Here is a 20,889-nt window from a genome sequence, read left to right on the forward strand (position 1 = left end):
TATGGGGTCGATGTGATGTTCTCCATTTTCATTAAACCTATCTCAATTTGATTCCACTGTTGGTGATCAGCTAGAGACGAAACAGAGAACTATTTTGGATGGATACGCAAATTGTGGGTGGTGGTGGGGTGGCGGTAGTGGTTTTTTGAAAAGTTGTGATGAATTTTAGATATTTTTGGTGAGTAACATTTTGAAAAGTCGTGGTGAATGTAAGAGAAATGCTGTAAATTCATGGAGAATTTTAGATAATTTCCCTTTCGTATTTGCTCTATATTCCTTGCTAAAAAGCAACAGTCTCAATTAAGGATGTTGGTGACTGGTGAGCTTGCATCTTTTTCATTTATCGTTTGTCAGTTTTAACTTTCAACCGGTCACACACAATTCCAAAGCATGGCATTTGCCCAGTTGGAATTCAGACATTCGGATTGAATCTAAGAAATTAATAGATTCGAATTTGATCTGATTTTGGTAAAAAATAAAAGGAGAATCAAATGGATGGGATATGTCTGACTGGTGCTCCATGTTAATTGTTTCTTTTCACAAATGAAATGGGTGTTTTGTCTTTCACAAATAAAACTAGTGGTGTGCTCTTTTTATAACGAAATGTGCCTCCAATCACAACCCTCCGTGGAATTGGGTAAGGGAAAGGGGATGGGCTACCCCCTGTTGTGTAGCCCCATGAAGCAAAATAAAAAGTTCGGTTGTATTGATACCATAATACCATGATATAAAATATAATATATAAAATAAAGGCTGCTGCTTTCTTCTATCCACCTGATACTGATAGAAAGTCTGATACGCAAGCGTAATCACAATTGAATTCACAACCAAACCTTAAATATGTCATGTTCTAAGCTTAAATATAATATGATTTGGTCATTGGCTCTCGCTTGGTCCTCTTCTTCTAGTCTGGCGTCTGCCGCCCAGGCCGGCTGATGGAAAGAAATACATTTACATGATACAGCAGTCAAATATGGGTTTGGGGCGAGTTAAAATCAGCCCTCATAATGTCCCACAGCATATCTCTGCCATGTATTAGAAATATCTCTCGATTATAATATTCATAATGATGATATTAATATCGGGAAATGTTCCCAATACACGGCAGGGATGTACTGTAAAACATTGTGGGGGCAGTTTTGTAGGGGGCTGATTTAAGGCCAGCCGGGGAATGGGGAGTGCATCCGGACTTGGGCGGCCATGGAATCATCCTTCCTTATAATTATGACTTATGTTGTGACAATGACAACAAAAGGAGGATGAGGATCCATATCTATCTTTAGGCGAACCAAATCATTCCATCGATCGGTGGTTGTGTTTGTTTGGCTCCAACCCACTAGCAAATCTGATCGAGAATCACAAACTCAATCTTGATTCTTCAGAGTTCAAGTTCAGATGATTACTACTGTGACTACATCTAATTAAAGCGACGGTGGGCATACACCACTACTACTAGTCATTGTATAGAAAATTAAAAAACAGTAGGGTACAGATGAGATAGGCACACTCACTAGAAGATTATGTGTGGATGATAATCTCCTATCTGTCAAGGTAATGCCCGTCATTCATCAAAGGCATTATTCTCCAGTTAAAACATTCGTTAATGACTACGTACAGTAATGATCTTATTAATTATTTATAAATACTACTTGCTCATTTTATCATCACAGCCCACTTTACTAATTAATTTCCTCATATTAAACCCTACCACAGCACTTGTGCACTGCATTCCACATTCCACATTCCACACTTACAGGGCTGGCTCTTTGAATCCTTACTCACCACTTACGGATCGGATATACGGGGCCGCGCGCTAATTATCAAGTCAAGACACAAGGGATGTAGGTGATCTATACAGACAGGTCAAGTGTCAAAAAATTTTTCAAGTGCTTATCGAAATCGAAGGTGTTTATAACTTGGTGCCTACCTCATCCGAACCCCTTTCAGAGAACACAAATCCAAAACAAACGCAGCTAACAAAACCCAGTTTTGTCAAAGATCGATGAATGATTAATTTATCAAGGACAGCACAATACACATCCATCCTTCATTACTCCAATAAAAATTCTAGTAGTACTCCCAGAAATTTTACTCTGGGAGTACCGGTTTTTTATTCCCTTTTGGGGACCAATCGTAGATTGACCTGGTGAATTCGTGTTTATAACCTCCTCACTGAACCATTCTTGCGTATATATTAATTGGTAGCAATATCTTCAGTGCTGAGTAGGAAAAAGGATCATTATATATAAAAGGTGGTGATTCCATGACTTGACATATATTTTGCATATAAGGATCACATCTTAAATTTTAACTTCCGCTATGTAATTAGCTTGAGCTATTATAACCCATCTACGCTTGCTTTTGCTTCTTCTTACTGCATTTATTTGAGTGGAGATTCCATCAAAACTCAAAAGCACCAAAGAAAAAAAGAATAAAGTTCAAAAAGCGCAAGTTATAATGTAGAACTTTTAATTCAATCATTGAATGGGTGTTGATGAAAAACAACCTATTATAGATATATATATATATATATATATATATATAAAAGCATTTTTTGAAATAAACCAGATAATTAATGTTGTGTTTGATACCACTGGTCGAGTTTCAACCTGCAACGTTTTGAGTTTTGAGATGAAACACCGGTTATATACACCACTCATTGTGCTTGAATCTTGTTTGATGAAAATGTAGTCAGAGTGTTGAAAGTCTACTACTTCCCAGAGCACGTAGAAACATCAAATTATGCTTCTTGAAGCGCTAGGATGGATTTTCCTGTGAATTGTTGTTTAAATGCATGAGCTGGATCAATGATGAAGGAAGGGTGGATCCCGATTGTCTTGAAAGCTAGCGTACGGGTATGAGGTGAGAGTGGATGCCAACACACACACCACTGGAGACTGGACACTGGACACTGGACCAAAGGTGGATTAGCAAAAGTCATCCATCTTAGATTGCAGCCTTTTGCTTTTCTCAAAAGACTGAGACATCTCAGAGTTGGTCCAATATGAATATATTTACGGGAGAATGATGGTTCAGCACAGATTTAGAATTATTAGATTCAAAGTACTATGCATTAGTGTATATAATGGGGGTATTTGATATTTTGAATTTTTACAAGTCTAAAGTAGAATTCAGAAATCTATAATGGGTCTGTCAGTACTTTTCCATATATTTATTAAACAATATTATAATTTCAAAAGAGGTGTTGCATCAAATCAAATGAGGATGCAGGAAGAACAACAGGAATGGAACTAGACATATCAAAAGCATCAGATACGATGGGATAGCATTTTCTGAATTCTAATGAAAAGCATGGAGTTAGGACGTGATGCAATCTAATATACTCATACGCCAGTATATCTCCTTAATTACCAACTTTTTCTATACTTCAAATAGTAGTCAGTCACTAAAAGCGGACGACAAGGTGGCCCTTTTTCACCATACTTACGACCATTTTTAATAAGCATTCTAAACAAAAAGAAGAAGAGAGTGAAAATACAAGCATAAAATTGACAAAAAGAAAAATTACAATATACTAACTCATGCTTTCTCATTAAGGCCATTTTGGTTTAATTCTCATTTTTGTTCATTCTTTTCAATAATAAAATTCTAGAATATATAATAATGAGTAGAAATGAATAGAATGCTATGAACCAAATGCTTTTTTCAAAAAAAAAAATTCTTTTGATGGCAAGAATGAGAATAAATTTTTAACTTGTTTGGTTATAAATGTCATTTTCATTTTAATGGAACCAAGTAGCACTTATTTAAAACTAATTAAAAAGAAATTAGTTTGTTGAATTGAGTGGGCAATTGTGCAAATGAAGGCAATCGTGCATCATATTGTTTATTTTCATTTTTCTAAGAAATTGTATGTCGGAGAGATCATAAACCGCCAGCCTAGGTTTCAAAAACCATTGGCATAGATTTTTACCAGCTGATGGCCAACGGTTAATATCATATGTTTTCACAATAGATTGTCGCCCATCCACCCGTTAAACTATGTCAGCAACACCAACATAGAGTCTTTTTTAAGAATGAAAATGAGCAATATGAGGCACTATTATATTTTATTATGCAAGTTAATTCAATTTTTATGCCATGAATTCATTTTTCATTTTAAAACGAATGAAGTCCATGGTAAGAATTTTGTGACCAAACACTCTCATGTGATTTATTCTTGTTCATTCTGCCTAGAATGAGGCTTACAACAGCGAACCAAACATGGCCTAAGCCGCTAGAAAATCTAAAAGCCCTAGTTTTGACGATCTCTTAGGGTGAAAGATTAATTACTACAAATCAGGAATCATATATACTAAGAGCATGTGTACCCAAAATTCACTAAATATTCATGAAGACAACTAACAACAAATACTTGAGAGAAAGCAAAGAAAGCAATGAATTCTGACAGATAAAGGAAAGACGAGATGAGAATAGAAGGATGGTGTGCTAAAGTGGTCTCTTAAGAGGGAGAACTAGGGCTATCAATGAGTCGAGTTTGGATCGAGCCAAGTAGAACCGGAACTGACCCAATAATAATTGGGACAATATATCAAGAACCAGAACCAATCCATCGGTTTTTGTTCCTAAAACTAGGGCTGACCCAATTGGTTTGGGTCTGTCAGGTCAGACCCGACCCATTGGCAATTGCACAAGCTTTGCTTGCATACATCATGCAAGTAAACTTACTGCCTAAAAAGTCATAAATAAATGAGCTTAAGAAAATACAACAAAAGTTCCTATGGGAGAGCACAAAAGATAAAAGGAGTCAATAATATCAGCAAGAGCAAAATGTGCAATTCCAAAAATGAATGTGGGGTGGACCTAAGAAGAATCCATGAGATGAAATAGTGCATTATTTTCTAAATAGATACAAAGGATCCTAAGGCTCTATTAAGAGTGCAAATGTTTTTTAGTACATGTATGCACTGGTTCAAGTTTGCTAGTGTTTGGTAACTGGTAAGAATGCATTTATGTATTGAAAGTGACAAATTTCGCAAATTTCAAGGCATACTTGCATCCAAAAAATGGATGCAAACTTTACACTCAAAGTTGGTCACTACAAAAAGGTAGGTTTCAATCTAGGAATTCGTATTTGCATTTGCACAGACCATAATGCACTCTACACATTTGTATTTTCACTCTATTTTCACTCTTCCCAAATGGAGCCTAAAAGAAACATGTGGACATGCATAATCAAAGGAAAGTACTATGATGAAGAAAAGTTTCTTAGGTGTAAACAAACAAATTTTCAACCGCCCTGGTGGAGAAATCTATATATATACATACAACTATTAAAAGTGTGAATGAGAGTATTGAATTTTTGTTTAACTAAAATATCCCAATTTTTAAATTTGGTTGCTCTCTAAATGTAAGGACAAAAAATATAATTTTAATAACCCTTTTTTCCTATTCAAGTCCCTCCCATTAAGTCTTATATTTAAGGTATTAACTCTTATTAACATTTATTGAACCCTATTCTTGACTAGAATACCCCCTATTTTTTAACATGATCCCTCTATAATTGTTAGGGCACAAAATGTAGTTTGAACTATTATATTTCTTATCATTCAATTCCCTTTCATTGACTCTAATATTTAGGATATTAGCTCATTATTTCATTGAATCCTATATGAATTAACCATATTAAAGAAAATAAATGTGATACAGAATAATTTTTTTTATCGATAATAAAAATTATATACAAATTTAAAACCGATAATGGAGTTGTTTTCCTATTTGGTGGTGAGTCAACAATTCAACCTTTTGGGGACAAATGTATAAACCCCTTGATAGGCCCACCAATGATACCTAAAACTTTGCAGCCTAATCCAACATTAGACCGGATTTTGATTTTGCAATCAATCTAAATCAGATTAATAATCGAACTGGATTTGGATTTGACTCAATTCGGTCTCATTAAAATCTAAACTTGATTATATTATAATATTTATTAATTTTAATATATAAAAAATATGTAATGATATTTAATAATTTAAAAATTATATTTTTGTATATTATATTTTATATGAATGTATATATATATAAAATAAACTCTGTATGTTATATTTACATTAATTTATCATACATAAAAGTTAAAAAGTAATTAACTTTTATTTTCTATATTTTAAAAATTAAAGCGAAGTCAGATTAAACCCAAATCCAATCCATTTATAGCCTTAACCCTTGATGCCATAATTAGATAATAATAATAATAATAATAATAATAATAATAATAATAATAATAATAATAATAATAATAATAATAATAATAACAATAACAATAACAACAACAACAACAACAATAATAATAATAATAATAATAATTAAAAAAGATGAGAACACACAATAGTATAAAAATATAAAAAAAAAATGTAGAAAATATTTGGGCACATCTCTAATATTGTATATCCATCATATTCAACAAAAGTAAGGCCCTGTTTGGTTCATGGGAATAGGGGTTTGGAATCAGAATCAGAATGGGCTATTCCAATTCCAACTATTTGGTTGGGCGGAATTAGAATCTCATTCCCATTCCTACTAGAATGGCATTCCCCCATTTGAGGGAATGGCCATTCCCTGCCCCTCCCTTGGGAATGAAATCCCATTCTTGCTGACTCCCATTTACATTTCCATTCTTGTTTGAATCAAACAGACGATGGGAATGGACCATTTCAATTCCAATTCTAATTGTGAACCTAACGGACCCTAAGTAGTGACAAATAAGAATAATTTTTATAGATGTAGAAATATAAAAATTGTAAAAAAATTCTGCAACATATTATTTACAGGTAAACTATGGATCGAACAAGGAGTGTCCAATGGAACGAACAGGGTTACAGATGTATATATCGACCACATCAGGGAGTATATGAGATCCAGGAATGTTATAATGTACATTAATGGGCCACCGACAAGTGGAACTGGGATCTGCTCCTCACAGAGCGCACTTTACACCCGACTTCACAGCCACATCCCACTGTATGTTAAGAACATCAACATCCCACCGTATATTAAGAACATCAATACATGATGAAATATGCCTATGAGGTTAGTGTGAGGAGCGCTGTGTGAGGAACATATACAAGTGAACCCTAAAGCAATGCTCATTGAAATAGTGCCAGGATTGGTGGGGTATCAATTTATCATGTGTCCAGGCTCTCTCAAATTGGACCGGTTTATTAATAGGAAGTGGACCTGACTGACACCCTGAATCCATTTCTAGTGAAGCCGACATTGAGGACATTTAAGTAGCTCCATCAGTAGGTTGTGTACTTGTGTACCATATCCTAATCCTATTTCTATTTATGAATAAACTTATTATTTGGTAAGATGTTTGTGGGAATTCATTCAACAAGTATCAACGCCAGTTTTATTGAACCTAGAAGGCTAGAACTTCTTAATCCGACGGAATTCCAACTTGAAGGTAGTATAAATTTCGAAAATAAGCCCAATACAAATCTAGAAATCTCAAACAGTTAGTATGGGCTGGGCCTCAGCCCAAGATAAGATTCTCTGAGTCTTACTCTTACCCCCACAGGAGGTCGGGGTAGCACTACTTTGTCCATAGTGACAGACAGAGACCTGGGGCCTGGGCCTGGGCCTGGTCTGGGCAGCCTATGTGCAGTAGTTGGGTCGCAAAGGAATGGAGGCAAGCCATGTCTTGGCCATTGCCACCGGCCACAAATGGCATATAGGCACCTACCAGGCTACCACAGATCTAACCTAACCAAAACACCCAACAAGTAAACTAGTGCTTACTCTTCACATTGAGTTCTGAATTCTGATGATGATGATGATAGTTGATAGATTTACAGATTCATTAAGAACGTCTGAAAGGAACGTTTCTCATTCTGACTTGTTTCCCTACCTAATTATCAATACGAGGAACGAATTAAGGAAAAAACAGGCCATTTTTTATTAAGCTGAAGCAAGGTTCAAAATATCGATATAGATCGATACGGTGGATTAGACTATTGGTCTTTATTGTTGCTTGCCCTTTTATTTTATTTTATTATTTTTTTTGTTTGAAATTTGTTCAGGCATGGTCGGTTTAAGGCCTGTCTATCCCCTCCCCTGAAATAGGTAGGATCCCAAAAACATTTAGTGAAGGAGCGTCTCAGAGGGGCCCTGAAATGATACGTATCGGTCAATACGCCTCGATACTTGACAAAATTTTAATCCTTGAACTGAAGTCTGAGAAAGCTTCAAAGCTAACCTTTTTTCCTTTTTTTTATTTGGCCTTCCCGTAATCCCGTGTATGGTGGACCAATCACAGTTGTTGAAATTCCCAGTCATGGTTTTAAGGTGAAATTTTGCAAAGTCTTTGGTTTCAGACCATGGTTTTCAAAACCAGACTGGACCGGATGGTGGGATTGGAGAAATCAGGAATCCATCAGGTGACCGGTTTTGTTTTACCCCAAAATCATTATTTTGTCAAAAACCATTGATTTGGTCAACAAACTGTTGACCCGAGTGGTCAAACTATTCAAACCGTTCAACGATTTTGCCCATTTTTTATTTTTTTGTCAGAATAGACCATCCGTTTAATTTGAACAATCAGACCATTCAACCTGAGAAACGGACATTTGACCGGTTCGTTGTCCGATTCTGTTTTAAAAACCTTATTTCGGAAAGTCAAGCAATCACATACAATAGTCAAGCAATCACATACAATAAGTGCTCAAAAAAAAAAAAAAAAGAGGGAAGTGACATAAATATAAGTATCAAGTTTTCACCCAAAATTCAGAAATTTGAGAAAATTCTATCAGGATCCAAGGGTCTGAATTCTGAAATGGGCGAAATTTCCGAAATTCAAATCCCTGGCGTGGTCCTGAATGTTGATTTTTAACCCTGCTCTTTATGGTATTGGCCCTAATTAATCGAAACCATGACCCGTCGGCTGCCTCTTTTCCTCCTATTCCAATTTCCAAAATTCTTGATTTGTTGATTGCTGCCTTGCACTGGAAAGCTCGTGAATGCCCGCAAGATCAAGGGCTAAAACATACAAGCAGTCGCGCATCTCTGTCTACTGTCTACTTTCTGCCTTCTGTTCTACTTCCAAACCTCAACCAACCAACCAACCAACCAAAAGCTAAAAATAGTGAGAAAAAAAAATCAAGAAAATCCTTGTTTGGTTAGAGATTCTGTCTTTGTCGATGGGTGGGTTGGTGGTGTCATACCGGAGACACATAGAAACTCAAAATAGTAGTCACTGGATTGGAATAATCGTGGTCATCACTGGATAAGAGACATCTTGGCAATTGATCTCCCACTTGGGCAACCATCCACGCAAAGTAGAGGTAGAGGCGTAGAGCCATAAGCCCCATTAACTGGTGGGGCCGCTTTACGGTCTTTATTTCGTTCCAGAGGTCTTCAGCACCACCCTATAACTTTCAAAAGAAAAACGGAAAAAGAAAAATTATGCAAAAATATCAGAGACCATGAAGACTGGATATAGTTGTGAGTTTCATGCGATGCGACCCTTTCTTTGTTTTTCGTAAGAGAGAATTTTGTCTCAGCAGACTTGTGGATGGAAATGCTCGGAAGAAACACACCCACCACTCATTTCAATCAACCAAATCAAGCACCCAAATCCACATTTCTTTCTTTCTTCACACAAATATTCCTAAAAAAATAATGCAAACTTCTTCCCTTCTTCCCCTCCAGATTCCATGGCGAAATTTTCATCTCAGTACCAGCACTAGTATATTCTCTTCTTCTTCTTCTACTTCTTCCTCGCCTCCTCACATCTTCTCTCCCTTCCTTGTTTAAGACTTAAGACATGACTACTTCTTACTGCTTCTCTTCCACGAGAAACGGTTTAGCAGGAAAGGCTCTACTTCTCCAGAATTGTCATCTCTACCTCCGCAGACACCGCTCTTCTTCCCTCTGTCCTCATGAGATCAACCACCTAAGGAGAGACTGTCTACTCCTAAACCCCCATCCACTACCTAAATCCTCCCTCCCCACACTGAGATTAAAAGGTTCGAAATCGATCCTCCCGTTGGCGACCTTATCATCTTTTGCCGAGGCTGAAGGAGGACGAGAGGCATCCGAGGCTAACCAACAGCACGAGGATGCAGGAGCAGAGGAGTTACCGGAAATGGCAAAGGCCTTCAACATCTCTTCCAGCACGGCTTCAGCGATCTCCATCTGCATAGCCTTCGCAGCCCTCGGCCTTCCGTTTTTTATGAAGTCGTTGGGGCAAGGGTTGGCGCTCAAGACAAAGTTGCTTTCCTATGTGACCCTGTTGCTGGGATTTTACATGGCTTGGAATATCGGAGCTAACGATGTGGCCAATGCAATGGGGACTTCTGTAGGTTCGGGTGCTCTCACCCTTCGCCAAGCGGTGCTGACTGCGGCTGTGCTAGAATTTTCAGGGGCGCTTTTGATGGGAACCCACGTCACCAGCACTATGCAGAAGGGGATTCTTGTTGCTAATGTCTTTCAAGGAAAGGATTCCTTGCTCTTCGCTGGATTGCTTTCTTCTCTGGCTGCTGCCGGTACCTGGTTGCAGGTTGGTGCATTTGCATTTACTCAATTCCAGTTACAGAGTTTCTACCCTCCTTTTCCCCTTTCGCAAACCTTTTTCGTTTCCGTAGATTTGAAGCTTGAGACTGAGCATTCATATCCCGTGACATTGAGAAAATGGGTGGTTTTGTTCTTGGTCTTGGTGATCCTTTCCGCACACCCATTACTGATTTACTTCACTCATTCCGTTAGTTCCGTAATTTAATTGAACAGGACACTACAGGTACGAGTGTCCACTGTAAGGAGATTTTAGTTTAGGCTGGGAAATGTATTCTATCTATCAGCTTTCTTAGAATTGGCTCCCATGATGTGATGCTATCTATTGAATTTTCAAATGAGAGAAAAAGACAAAAAGAGAATGAGATTCCAATTCTGTCCAATCAAACAGTTAAAATCAAAATAGCCCATTCCAATTCCAATTCTAGACCTCTATTCCGAGAGTCTGTTTAATCCATACGGACACGCGTACAGGATACACAAATGCCCCAACTTCCTTGCTCTTAAAGTATTAACCGAGAACCCTCAACCCTCAACCCTCCTACCTAAAGTCCAAGTATAAAGGCCCTTAAACATATTTGCCTAGGCTTTATGGTCATTCCAAATGATTTATCTGTTCATCCGAAACTAGCTCCTGATTACAAGGGGAACTAGAAAATATAATGCACACACTTACCTCGCTCTATTTGATCATCGTAAATACCAGTTATTTGATAAATCTCATTCTATTTTTCTCTCATCTGACCAAGCAAACTATAGAAATCGCTAGTACTGATACAAGACAATATTGATCCTTTTATGCAAATATTGTCAAGTGGCAGAGCTACAAGTCATGCAATATGCTTGTCAATATTTCAAATACCACATGTTGGAGGCCCTTCGAAATCTCATTGTAGGTATATTAAACTGTTCAAAGGCTCTCATTCCCGGCCGTCCAAAAGAATGAGCTTATTTTAATTTAGTAATGGATAAAAAATAGTTGACATTTACAAATGGAACAGATGGACAATAGTTTCATAAGAAATTGCTAAAACTTGTAATCAATCACCAAAGTTAGCTGAGGCAATCCTTTAGAATTAGAAAATTTTCACTGAAATGTTCAATCTCATCTTCGTTCAAACCTTCATAAAAATGGAGAGTTAGAGATGTTTGATGTCTATTTTGTTATCCTACAAAGTTGTCTGTGTGGCATTTGCTCGCTGGTTTCCTAAGTAATATAGCATTGACAATTGTAATTTTGTTGTGCAGGTTGCATCCTATTATGGTTGGCCTGTCTCCACTACACACTGTATAGTAGGAGCCATGGTTGGATTTGGTCTAGTTTATGGAGGAGTTGGTGCTGTCTTCTGGAGCTCACTGGCAAGGGTGACTTCATCATGGGTCATCTCACCCATCATGGGAGCAGTAGTTTCATTTATTGTCTACAAATGTATCCGCAGGGTATGATATAGTAAAACCACAAAAGCATACACCATAATATACCAAGCACCTTCTGAAGGAATTAAAAGCACTAACTCTTGCTATTTTTCTTTCTAGTTTGTGTATAGTGCTACAAATCCAGGGCAGGCTGCTGCTGCAGCTGCACCAGTTGCTGTCTTTCTGGGTGTAACTGGCATTTCCTTCGCTGCCTTCCCTCTTAGCAAGAGTCTCCCTCTAGCTCTGTTGCAGGCATTAGCATTTGGAACTGCAGGCGCATTCATGGTCAGTAGTGTTATCCACAAAGAGCTTGGTCACCTCCTCCTCAAGTCCAAATCGTCAGAAGAAGAGACAAAAGAGGATACTTCCCTAAACAAAAATTTAGGATTCCTATCTGACATTGCCGGTCCCAAAGGGACCCAGCTGGAAATTGTCTATGGTGTCTTTGGCTACATGCAGGTTTTGTCAGCCTGCTTCATGTCATTTGCCCATGGTGGCAATGATGTCTCTAATGCAATAGGCCCTTTGGCTGCTGCGTTATCAATTCTCCAAGGAGGTGCTAGTGGAGCTGAGATTATTATCCCAAATGATGTCCTTGCCTGGGGAGGATTTGGGATTGTTGCAGGACTAATGATGTGGGGCTATAGGGTAATAGCAACAATTGGGAAGAAAATTACAGAGCTAACACCAACAAGGGGATTTGCAGCTGAGTTTGCAGCAGCTTCAGTAGTTCTATTTGCATCGAAGTTGGGATTACCCATATCTGCAACCCACACTCTTGTGGGAGCAGTCATGGGTGTAGGATTTGCAAGGGGACTTAATAGTGTAAGAGCAGAAACTGTGAGGGAGATCGTTGCTTCTTGGGCTGTCACAATTCCAGTTGGTGCATTCTTTGCTGTTTTCTATACATGGATCCTGACAAGGCTCCTAGCATATGTACCTTGAGGCATTTTATCAAGAGGTTGAAAGAAAAAATATTTCCAGGCATATGATTGTGGAAAGATTTCCTTCCCTGTCCTTTCCCTTTTTTGATTGTTGCAAGGAATGTTAAAGTTATTGACCCACATGACTTCCTGTAAGAGAATGGGTACCTGAAATTTAAAAAGTAATATTTTTACCAATGCAATGCATGTTGCAGTGAAGGTTCCAAGTGAACCTCTGTTTTGGATTTCCAATAAAAGATTATGGTTTCTATTTGATTCCTCTTAAAATTTCTTAGTGCTAGGAACTGTCTCTACTACACTCTCTAAGTCCAGGAAGCAGGTCTCGTGCAGCAGATTGTTTTAAAGCATTACTTACCTTATCCCCTTCAATATCCTCTGATAAATGTCACTGATCATGATGAAGTGCTCTTGGATAAGTACCTATAACAAACAGGAAAAGAAGGTATAATCTTGGTGACATAGATGGTGGATCAGTCAATAGCCAGAACCAAAGTTCATTTGGAAGCTACATTCAGAAAACAATAAAGAAAAAAAAACCTAGCATTTTTACCATCAGTGACTTCTTTCACTGTTTTAAAGTCTACAACTTTCCAATGTAGGAGAAGTCTGTAGTAACTGGAATGGTAAGAATTAGGTGTCTTCTGGGATGATGCTTCTAGAATACACAGGTCTTCCATGTTAGGTTTCATCTTAGCTGAAAATGTAGGAAGCATGACTTAGATGATTTTTATTCAAACTTCTGCCTATCAAAGGTCAAAAAGTCAATTGTTACCAACTTATAGAATGATGCAGGCTCGGGAGGTGAATTCTATGTGAACTTTCGGGAAGAAGCTAAAACATGGGAAAATTTCCTACCAAAATCAGTTAAAATAATTAAGGTACAAATGTAGTTTTGAAGTGTAGAAACTGGGCCTAAAAAAGACAAGGCAATTAATACAAGATTAATGAAGTTGGTCCAAATGCAACAATAGCGGGTCAAGAGGATAACAATGCAGAAACAGTAGACAGATTTATGCAAAAGAATGGACCTGAGCAACTATACTCTTGCAACAGACTGGTACTGGTTTGGATAAGGTGCCAAAAAGAAAACCATATTTCCTGGACCAATATGTGATGTTCCTATCTAGAAACTATGCCAATTTATGTGAAATGCATATCATGATGGAAAAAACAAAAACCATTATGTATTATCAAAATTATGTCAACCTATGCATCTGAAATGGAAAATGACAGAGATATAGTAAAATTGAACATACCATGCTTTACCGCTCTGATTAGTTAAAGAATTATGCCAATGTTGCAGCCATATCCAGGAAAAAGTATTTACTTGGATGAATGAACAACATAAATCAATTCTAAGTACAAGTAAAAATATATCTATCCATTAGTATATCACCTGCCAGTTTCTTTTGTGGTGGCAAGTACAAATTCAACATATAAATTTTTCAATGCAATCATTGCTGTCATCGGTAAAGGACCCATAATTGCTCCCTGCACAAATAACACATTTCCAATCCTATCAGTGACAAAACGATAATAGTTTAAACTACCGGATAGTGTCTAGAAGATGGAGAGTATATGGTAAATGGTATTAAGTCAGAGACTGCATAAATAAACTTCAGCATTTAAACGTGTACTTGCCAGTTATAAAGGGCATGTTGTAGAACCTCCTAATTCAAGACATAAAAACTCGTCGGAGCTTACCCAGTCAGAGTGCAAGAAATATAACTAATTAAGAAGAACTAACCTCCAAAACAGATGGAAACAACGCAATGCCACCTAGAATGCTAAGCCCAGTCAAGTAGGGGCTCTACCCAGGTATCTCATCTTGGATGGCAGCCGTGCCATATTCCATAAGTATAAGATGTATTAATGTGAGCAAAACAGCTTCTATGTATCTTGCTTCTATAGCTAACTGTGCTGCAGCCAGGATTGACGAAAACCAAACTGGAGTTATGGGCAAGATAGCACTCATCAGTGCGAGAAATGTGGACACGTAGAGGAAATGAATGCGATAGAATCGAAACAACAGATAGGTGAGACACCCTTGGAACAATGTAACTTTAGCAGTGGCCAATAGTACGCACGCTGCTAACAGCACGATCAAGAACTTGAGCACATGGAACTCGAGTGGATTTTGAAACAGGGAGCATCCCTAAAACATGATCCATCACACCTCCTGACTCCGAAGTGATGAGATAATATAAAAGCCAGAAGAAAACCATCAGCTGGGAGATAAAATTCAATAAACCTGCAGCTCCCGAAACAATAGAAACTGCCACGGTGAACAACAGATTGGCACCCCCCGCCAAGACCGTGGTACTACTCGCCAGTACTCGCTTTGGGATATACAAACTCTGAAGAGCAAAACTTTTAATCTTCTCCGATAAGTGCTCCCTTGCAATCACAGACTTCATTTCCCTGAACATACCATTTATATCTCCATAAATCAAGTTCCATTCTCTGGTCCTCAACCGCACATGAATGTAATACAGCTTATCTGATAAAGACCATTGCCGCACTTGTTCGAGAGCCGTGGAAGTAAACGTAGTGCGCAGTGGTTTGATCAAATGATTCCTCACCCCTTCCAACATTTCGCTGCAACACTGCCTCGTAGAACTTGGACGTGTAACTATCGATCAACTCCGGCACTCGATTCTCATCTACCCAGTGCTTAAGTCCGGTCCTCTCGGCGTAATTGTTCTCCTCCAAATGCGTTTTCAATGAAATAACTGCCTCTTTCCCCTCGATCACCATCTTATAAGATAATAAAACGAATCCAGTCACGGATCCGACAATCATAAACGTAACCAGTCCAATGCCAACAGCGATCCTCAACCGATTAAGCATAAGGGAAGTTAGGTATCGGCTGAATTTGGTCCACAGGGAGAGTTTAGGGACAATTTGTTCTCTGCTGTGACGGACCGAGGAGATAGCGGAGAGAGTCGAAGCGACGCCAGGAGTGGAGGGGGTGGCAGAACCGGTAACGTAAGCGAAGAGAGAAGGGATAGCAAAGAGGGGAATGGAGACGATACCAATACACTCATAGACGAGAACGAAGAAGCCGAAGGATACGAGCCACTGCATGAGTTTAGAGAATCCAACCTTCTCATTGGGATTGACAGGAGGACGGTTACGGAGGAAGCGGAGAACGGCGACATGGGAGTCAACGAGGGAGCCGGTGGTGGCACGAAGGATAGCTACGGGGATGGCGAGGAGAGTTTCGAAGAGGCCGAGATGCAGAGAGTGAGACCAGAAAGAAACCAGAGCGGATTGGAGCTCGCGCAAGGGCATAGAACAGAGAATGGCCCATTGGATGGGACGCCAGTATTCCTGGAGAAGCTTGATTAGACCGTACAAGATGGCTATGAAGAAGGCCAGGCCTGCGTGGGCCATGGCTGTGTAGATTGCTGAACATACCTGAGGATCGCTCCATAAGGATGACGATGTTTCTCCTTTCTCTAGCTCTTGCTCTTGCTCTTCTTCACTTCTTTTCTCTTGCTTGCGACGCCGGCATCGCCGTCTCTGTTTCTCCCTTTGGTTTGTTGAGATTTCGGCTTCTGACATTTTCCTCTGGGTGACCCTCCTTTCGGGTCCCCTGTATTACAATATACAAGCTCAGAAGAGGAGCCTGCCTATTCCTTTAATCTTTAGATGATGGCATGGCATCAAAACAAGTCAAGATCAACTAACGACTGAAGATCCGATCCTCTTTCTTTACTCTCTGCATTCTCAAGACAAAAAATAGCTGCCACGTCAGAAAAAAAAACACATTATTATTTCTGACGTGGATTTTTAGTTTTACGAACCAATGTTTCCATGGGTTGTGTTTGGTTTGAAAGAAAAGGTAGGGAAAGGCAAAGAAACATATACAAGGTTTATAAAAAATTCCGTACATTTTTTTCCTTTCCCTACCTTTTCCTTCAAATCAAACATAGCCCAGGGCTAATGGGTATGATCTGCCATTATTTTGGCCATGTGGAGGAATGATGTGATGTGGCAGATCAGAACTATCAACTAGGTGGTCTGGATGAAATTGGATTAGATACCTATTTAATTGTTCCAGTCAATCCTACATCCTACCTTACCTTGTATTTGTCTTTTGCCCTAAACCTAATGACATTGGCCTTAAAAACTTGCATATTGTTAATGTAAAACTACCATGCGCTTTTTGGTTCAAATTTAATCCATTAATAGAAATGATTAGATAAATGAGTAATGACCATTCGGACCCAAATCAATTTGCCACATAAAAAGACCCTTGATTGTTCAGCCTATAGGAACTATTTGACGATGATTCAAGTGGCTGAAACAAATGTTTTATTGCTTTTTTATTTTAGTAAAATAATAAAACATTCAAGGGTATACTAATTTATCAAATTTCAGTTTCAACCTTCATGTTTAGAACTAATGCCGTTTCCTTGGGGGGGGGGGGTGTTTTCTTTTGAGAAAACGGTGCTGTATTGGAATGTATTTTTCCAGAAAATGCTTTTTCTTTTTTTCTGTTTAGGACCATTATTGTTGCTCCCACATACGCATTCTTTTATACTGTTGTTGCAATTAACAGTTTAAAAATGAAAAAACACCAAAACATGCCTTTTCTAATTTCTAAGGTATAGTTCAAGAAAATGTTTTTTTTTTTTTTTTGAAAATACATAATCAAACATTAGACGTGGTCCGAAAAAAATGGATGGTGCTGCTTTTCAAGAAAATGACACCAGTTCTAAACACCTACTAAAAGAACTCATAACCTCCTTAAAATCTTAAAATCTTATTTATTAAAAGACCAAATAATAAAGTTTCCAGTTCAATCACTTCAGCTGTTATCAAATAAGTTTATCCATTTTACAAACTCCTCTTACCCCTTTTTTTGGTAGAAATTCCTCTCCCTACCTTCAACAAAAAGAAAAATAGCCTAAAAAGATCTTGCCACATTAGCAAAATAATCGCTTTTGTCATTGAAAAGCAGTAAATTACACGGACCTTCCTGTACTATGGCCTATGGGGTCAATTACAGATACCCCTGCACTTTTTTTTGTGACAAAAGACCCCTTGGATTTTTACATTTTTGACAAATGTTCCTTGTTTATTAAGTATATATTTGGCATCAATGTTGTAGATACGGCACCGTTTTCTTAGAAAACTGTGTCTTTTTTGTTTGAAAACATTGTTGCCAAGTAAGATGTTTCTTGGAGTAATAGCAGCATTTTCTATTTGGTACCAATGCGCAAGAAAACGTTTTCAGCACTAATACCTATTATCCAGTGCCACATCATGTCTTTGTCACTGCCACCTCATGTTCCTGTTGACAGCAACGAGCTGTAACTCCAAGAAATGCCAAATTCGGCATTGCTCTAAACCGTGCTTTCTCGATTTTTAAAGTTTGGCTTGGAGCACCATGTTTTATGGAAAAACGTTTCCAAACAAACAAGGGTTTCCTATATCACTGTTTTTTCTAGCGTGGCACTGATGTGTTACTGTTTTCTGGAGCAACGGCAACAATGCCAAATAAACGTTAAGTCAGGTCAGATAATGAAATTAAATTACAAAAATACCCCACTAAACTTTTTAATTTTTTTTTTCTTGTCATTTTCTCTTAAAACCCAAGTGACCCAAAAATACCTTTAACCGTTACCGGATTATTATTAGAAACTTCATCCAATTGTAGCGGTTTTGCTGCAAAAATTCATTTACCATTGAATCTTTGATCCCCGGCATTGATTATCACGAGAATTGTTTAGCATTGGGTTTCCTTTCGGGTTTTCTTCGTTAACTTTGCAGAACCAGAAAGTATTACGAGGGTCAGGTCAGGTGGATTTCGTCAGAGTGGAACCCATTCTTTTGCAGCCAATTTGGCCCATTGCTAGCGATAGAACTCTAGCATGGGTTCTTGTAGCTCAAGTGTCATGTCTGTTGACATGGCCACTAAGCTCTTGAACTGCAAGCAGGCATATCAGGTACGCTCTCATCATAGTAACCGAGAACATCAGCTTGAATTGGTATTTTGACAATGACCGTTCGATGTTCGTCATCAATTGCATCTTCCGCGTTGGTTGCACCGCAGCGATGATAAACAATCACCGAAGTCGCCGATGAGAAGCTAAAAAAGAAGCCATATGCCTTGATCGGAGATTTCATCCTTAAAAGATAGGAAGATTTCGATAATCAAGAAATGTGAGACGACGCTTCAGAGAGAGGATTTTAAATGGGTCCGGATGCAGTAGGCATGTTAGGTAAGAACAATGAATGAACATCTAATAGCTGTGTGATACATGTCTAATTAAGGTGTTTTTCATCTAAAAGTTTTTGTTCAATTATACATAAATTATTTATTATTTTATTATTTTTGTTAAAATAATTAAAAATAAAAACAATGAAAAAAGAAAACCTAAGCATGTTGAGAGTTGGGACTCGTTTACATTTTTTTTTTATTGTTTTTTATTTTTAATTATTTAGACAAAAATAATAAAATAATGAATATTTTTTGTCTAATGGAGTCAAAACGTTTGGATGAAAGACACATTAATTGGGACATGTGTCACACAACTATTACATGCTCACTCATTGTACTTACCTAATGTGTCTATTACACCCGGGCCTGGGGATTGGAAAATAACAAGTGTACAACTAATGAGCTAAATGACAGATTTTACAATTCAAAGATATTTTTTTTCGAAAAAATATGTCCCGAATTCCTGATTAGAGATGTTCTGCCATGAAAGAGTAGAAACAGGAGTTTGTTTCCTGCTTGGTGGAATTGTGGAAATGGGCAACAGACATGGGTGGAATCAAGGTGCACGCTGGTCAAATGCAGGAGGAGCCTATTCTGGGGTGGGCGGCGGAGGCACTAGGGTTAGAACTTGGTAGGGATATCTAATTGGACACGGATACAAGACCACCGGAACTCTCCGAGATTCATACCTTGTAAATCTTAATTAATTATAATGGGAGTGATGAAAATTGAACACTAGAACATTTGATAAAAATGGTTCTAATACCATCTCAGAGAACCATTCAACCTAAAAGCTTAAACTGTTAAGTGAGGTTCTTGAATATGTTTTATTCTTTAACAATAACCAATGCAGGTTGGATGATGGTGGAACTAGAATGGGTGGCAGAGACACCGGAGATGGAATTGGAAATTTGTGGCCAGAGCCAAACTGCTGTGGTGTATGACACTAGAGCTGGAATGGGTGGTGATACCGGTAGAGACATCAGGAATGATGACAACTAGAGCTAGAGGCAGTGGTGGAAATGGCAAAAACATTGCGATCAACATGATTCACATCTCTTTATCTTCCCTTTGTTCAGTCACCCAAATCCCAATTCTCATTTATATTCAGTTTGGAAGGAGTACAAATACAAATATGTAGAGTGCAAAACTCTGTATTTTATATTATTTTGTATGTATTTGCATTGTATATATTTATATTTGTATTCTTTCCAAACTGAACTTTAGTAATTGTGTCTTTTTATAAAAAAAAGGGTAATTTGAATATTTAGAAAATTTTAAAGTCAGATGAGAATTTTTTTCGAAATTGATTTGTGATGAATACTTTGTATTGGCCACTAGATATCTTGACGTGGCAGAAATCGGCAGGTTTGTGAAGGAGAATTTCCCACTTGACTTGATTAAAAAAAAAAACATTTTTACTCATTTATATGTATATTAGGATTAAATATACGTAGCCACTAATCCATTCATAGTCAAGTTGGAACCAAACCTAATTCCTGGATTTATATGGGATTCAAATTGCAATCAAATGTTGAGCAATACTAATAAATTGAACTAAAAATGTTCATAATACCTTTACCAAAAGAGCAATGCTCAAAAGAAAATTTGGGGGTATAAAAAAAAAAAAAAAGAACAATGATCAAAAGATTATATATTAATAATAAAATGGACTAAAAAAGGCTTGGCTCGTAAAACTTGAATAGTGACTGTTTAACAAAAATACCATATCCAAATCAATTTCACATATAAAACTCAAGCATTCAT

General features: G+C 37.8%; 2 protein-coding genes across 5 annotated transcripts; one reads left to right on the forward strand and one right to left on the reverse strand.

Moving 5' to 3' along the window:
- The first annotated feature begins 9,423 nt into the window (after positions 1-9,423).
- PHT2;1 (phosphate transporter 2;1) lies at positions 9,424-13,142 on the forward strand. The gene is made up of 3 exons (XM_010250335.3): positions 9,424-10,519; positions 11,779-11,970; positions 12,067-13,142. Exons 1-3 carry the CDS (start codon positions 9,785-9,787, stop codon positions 12,889-12,891), a joined length of 1,752 nt encoding a protein of 583 aa, XP_010248637.1. The 5' UTR covers positions 9,424-9,784; the 3' UTR covers positions 12,892-13,142.
- Positions 13,143-13,170: 28 nt separating this feature from the next.
- On the reverse strand, positions 13,171-16,552 carry LOC104591490 (uncharacterized). Of its 4 annotated transcripts, XM_010250334.3 has the most exons (5): positions 16,311-16,552; positions 14,638-16,223; positions 14,287-14,381; positions 13,441-13,584; positions 13,171-13,310 (listed from the first exon to the last, which is right to left on the reverse strand). In XM_010250334.3, exons 1-2 carry the CDS (start codon positions 16,455-16,457, stop codon positions 15,387-15,389), a joined length of 984 nt encoding a protein of 327 aa, XP_010248636.1. In that variant the 5' UTR covers positions 16,458-16,552; the 3' UTR covers positions 13,171-13,310; positions 13,441-13,584; positions 14,287-14,381; positions 14,638-15,386. The 4 variants fall into 4 exon arrangements, with proteins under 4 accessions (XP_010248636.1, XP_088760626.1, XP_088760625.1 ...); XM_088904500.1 differs by having other exon boundaries at positions 14,638-16,552; XM_088904499.1 differs by lacking the exon at positions 13,441-13,584 and having other exon boundaries at positions 13,172-13,310; positions 14,638-16,552.
- Between the last annotated feature and the right edge of the window lie 4,337 nt (positions 16,553-20,889).

The sequence above is a fragment of the Nelumbo nucifera genome, chromosome 4 (assembly GCF_055504915.1).
Source record: "Nelumbo nucifera cultivar China Antique chromosome 4, China Antique-T2T, whole genome shotgun sequence".
Taxonomy (NCBI): Eukaryota; Viridiplantae; Streptophyta; class Magnoliopsida; order Proteales; family Nelumbonaceae; genus Nelumbo; species Nelumbo nucifera.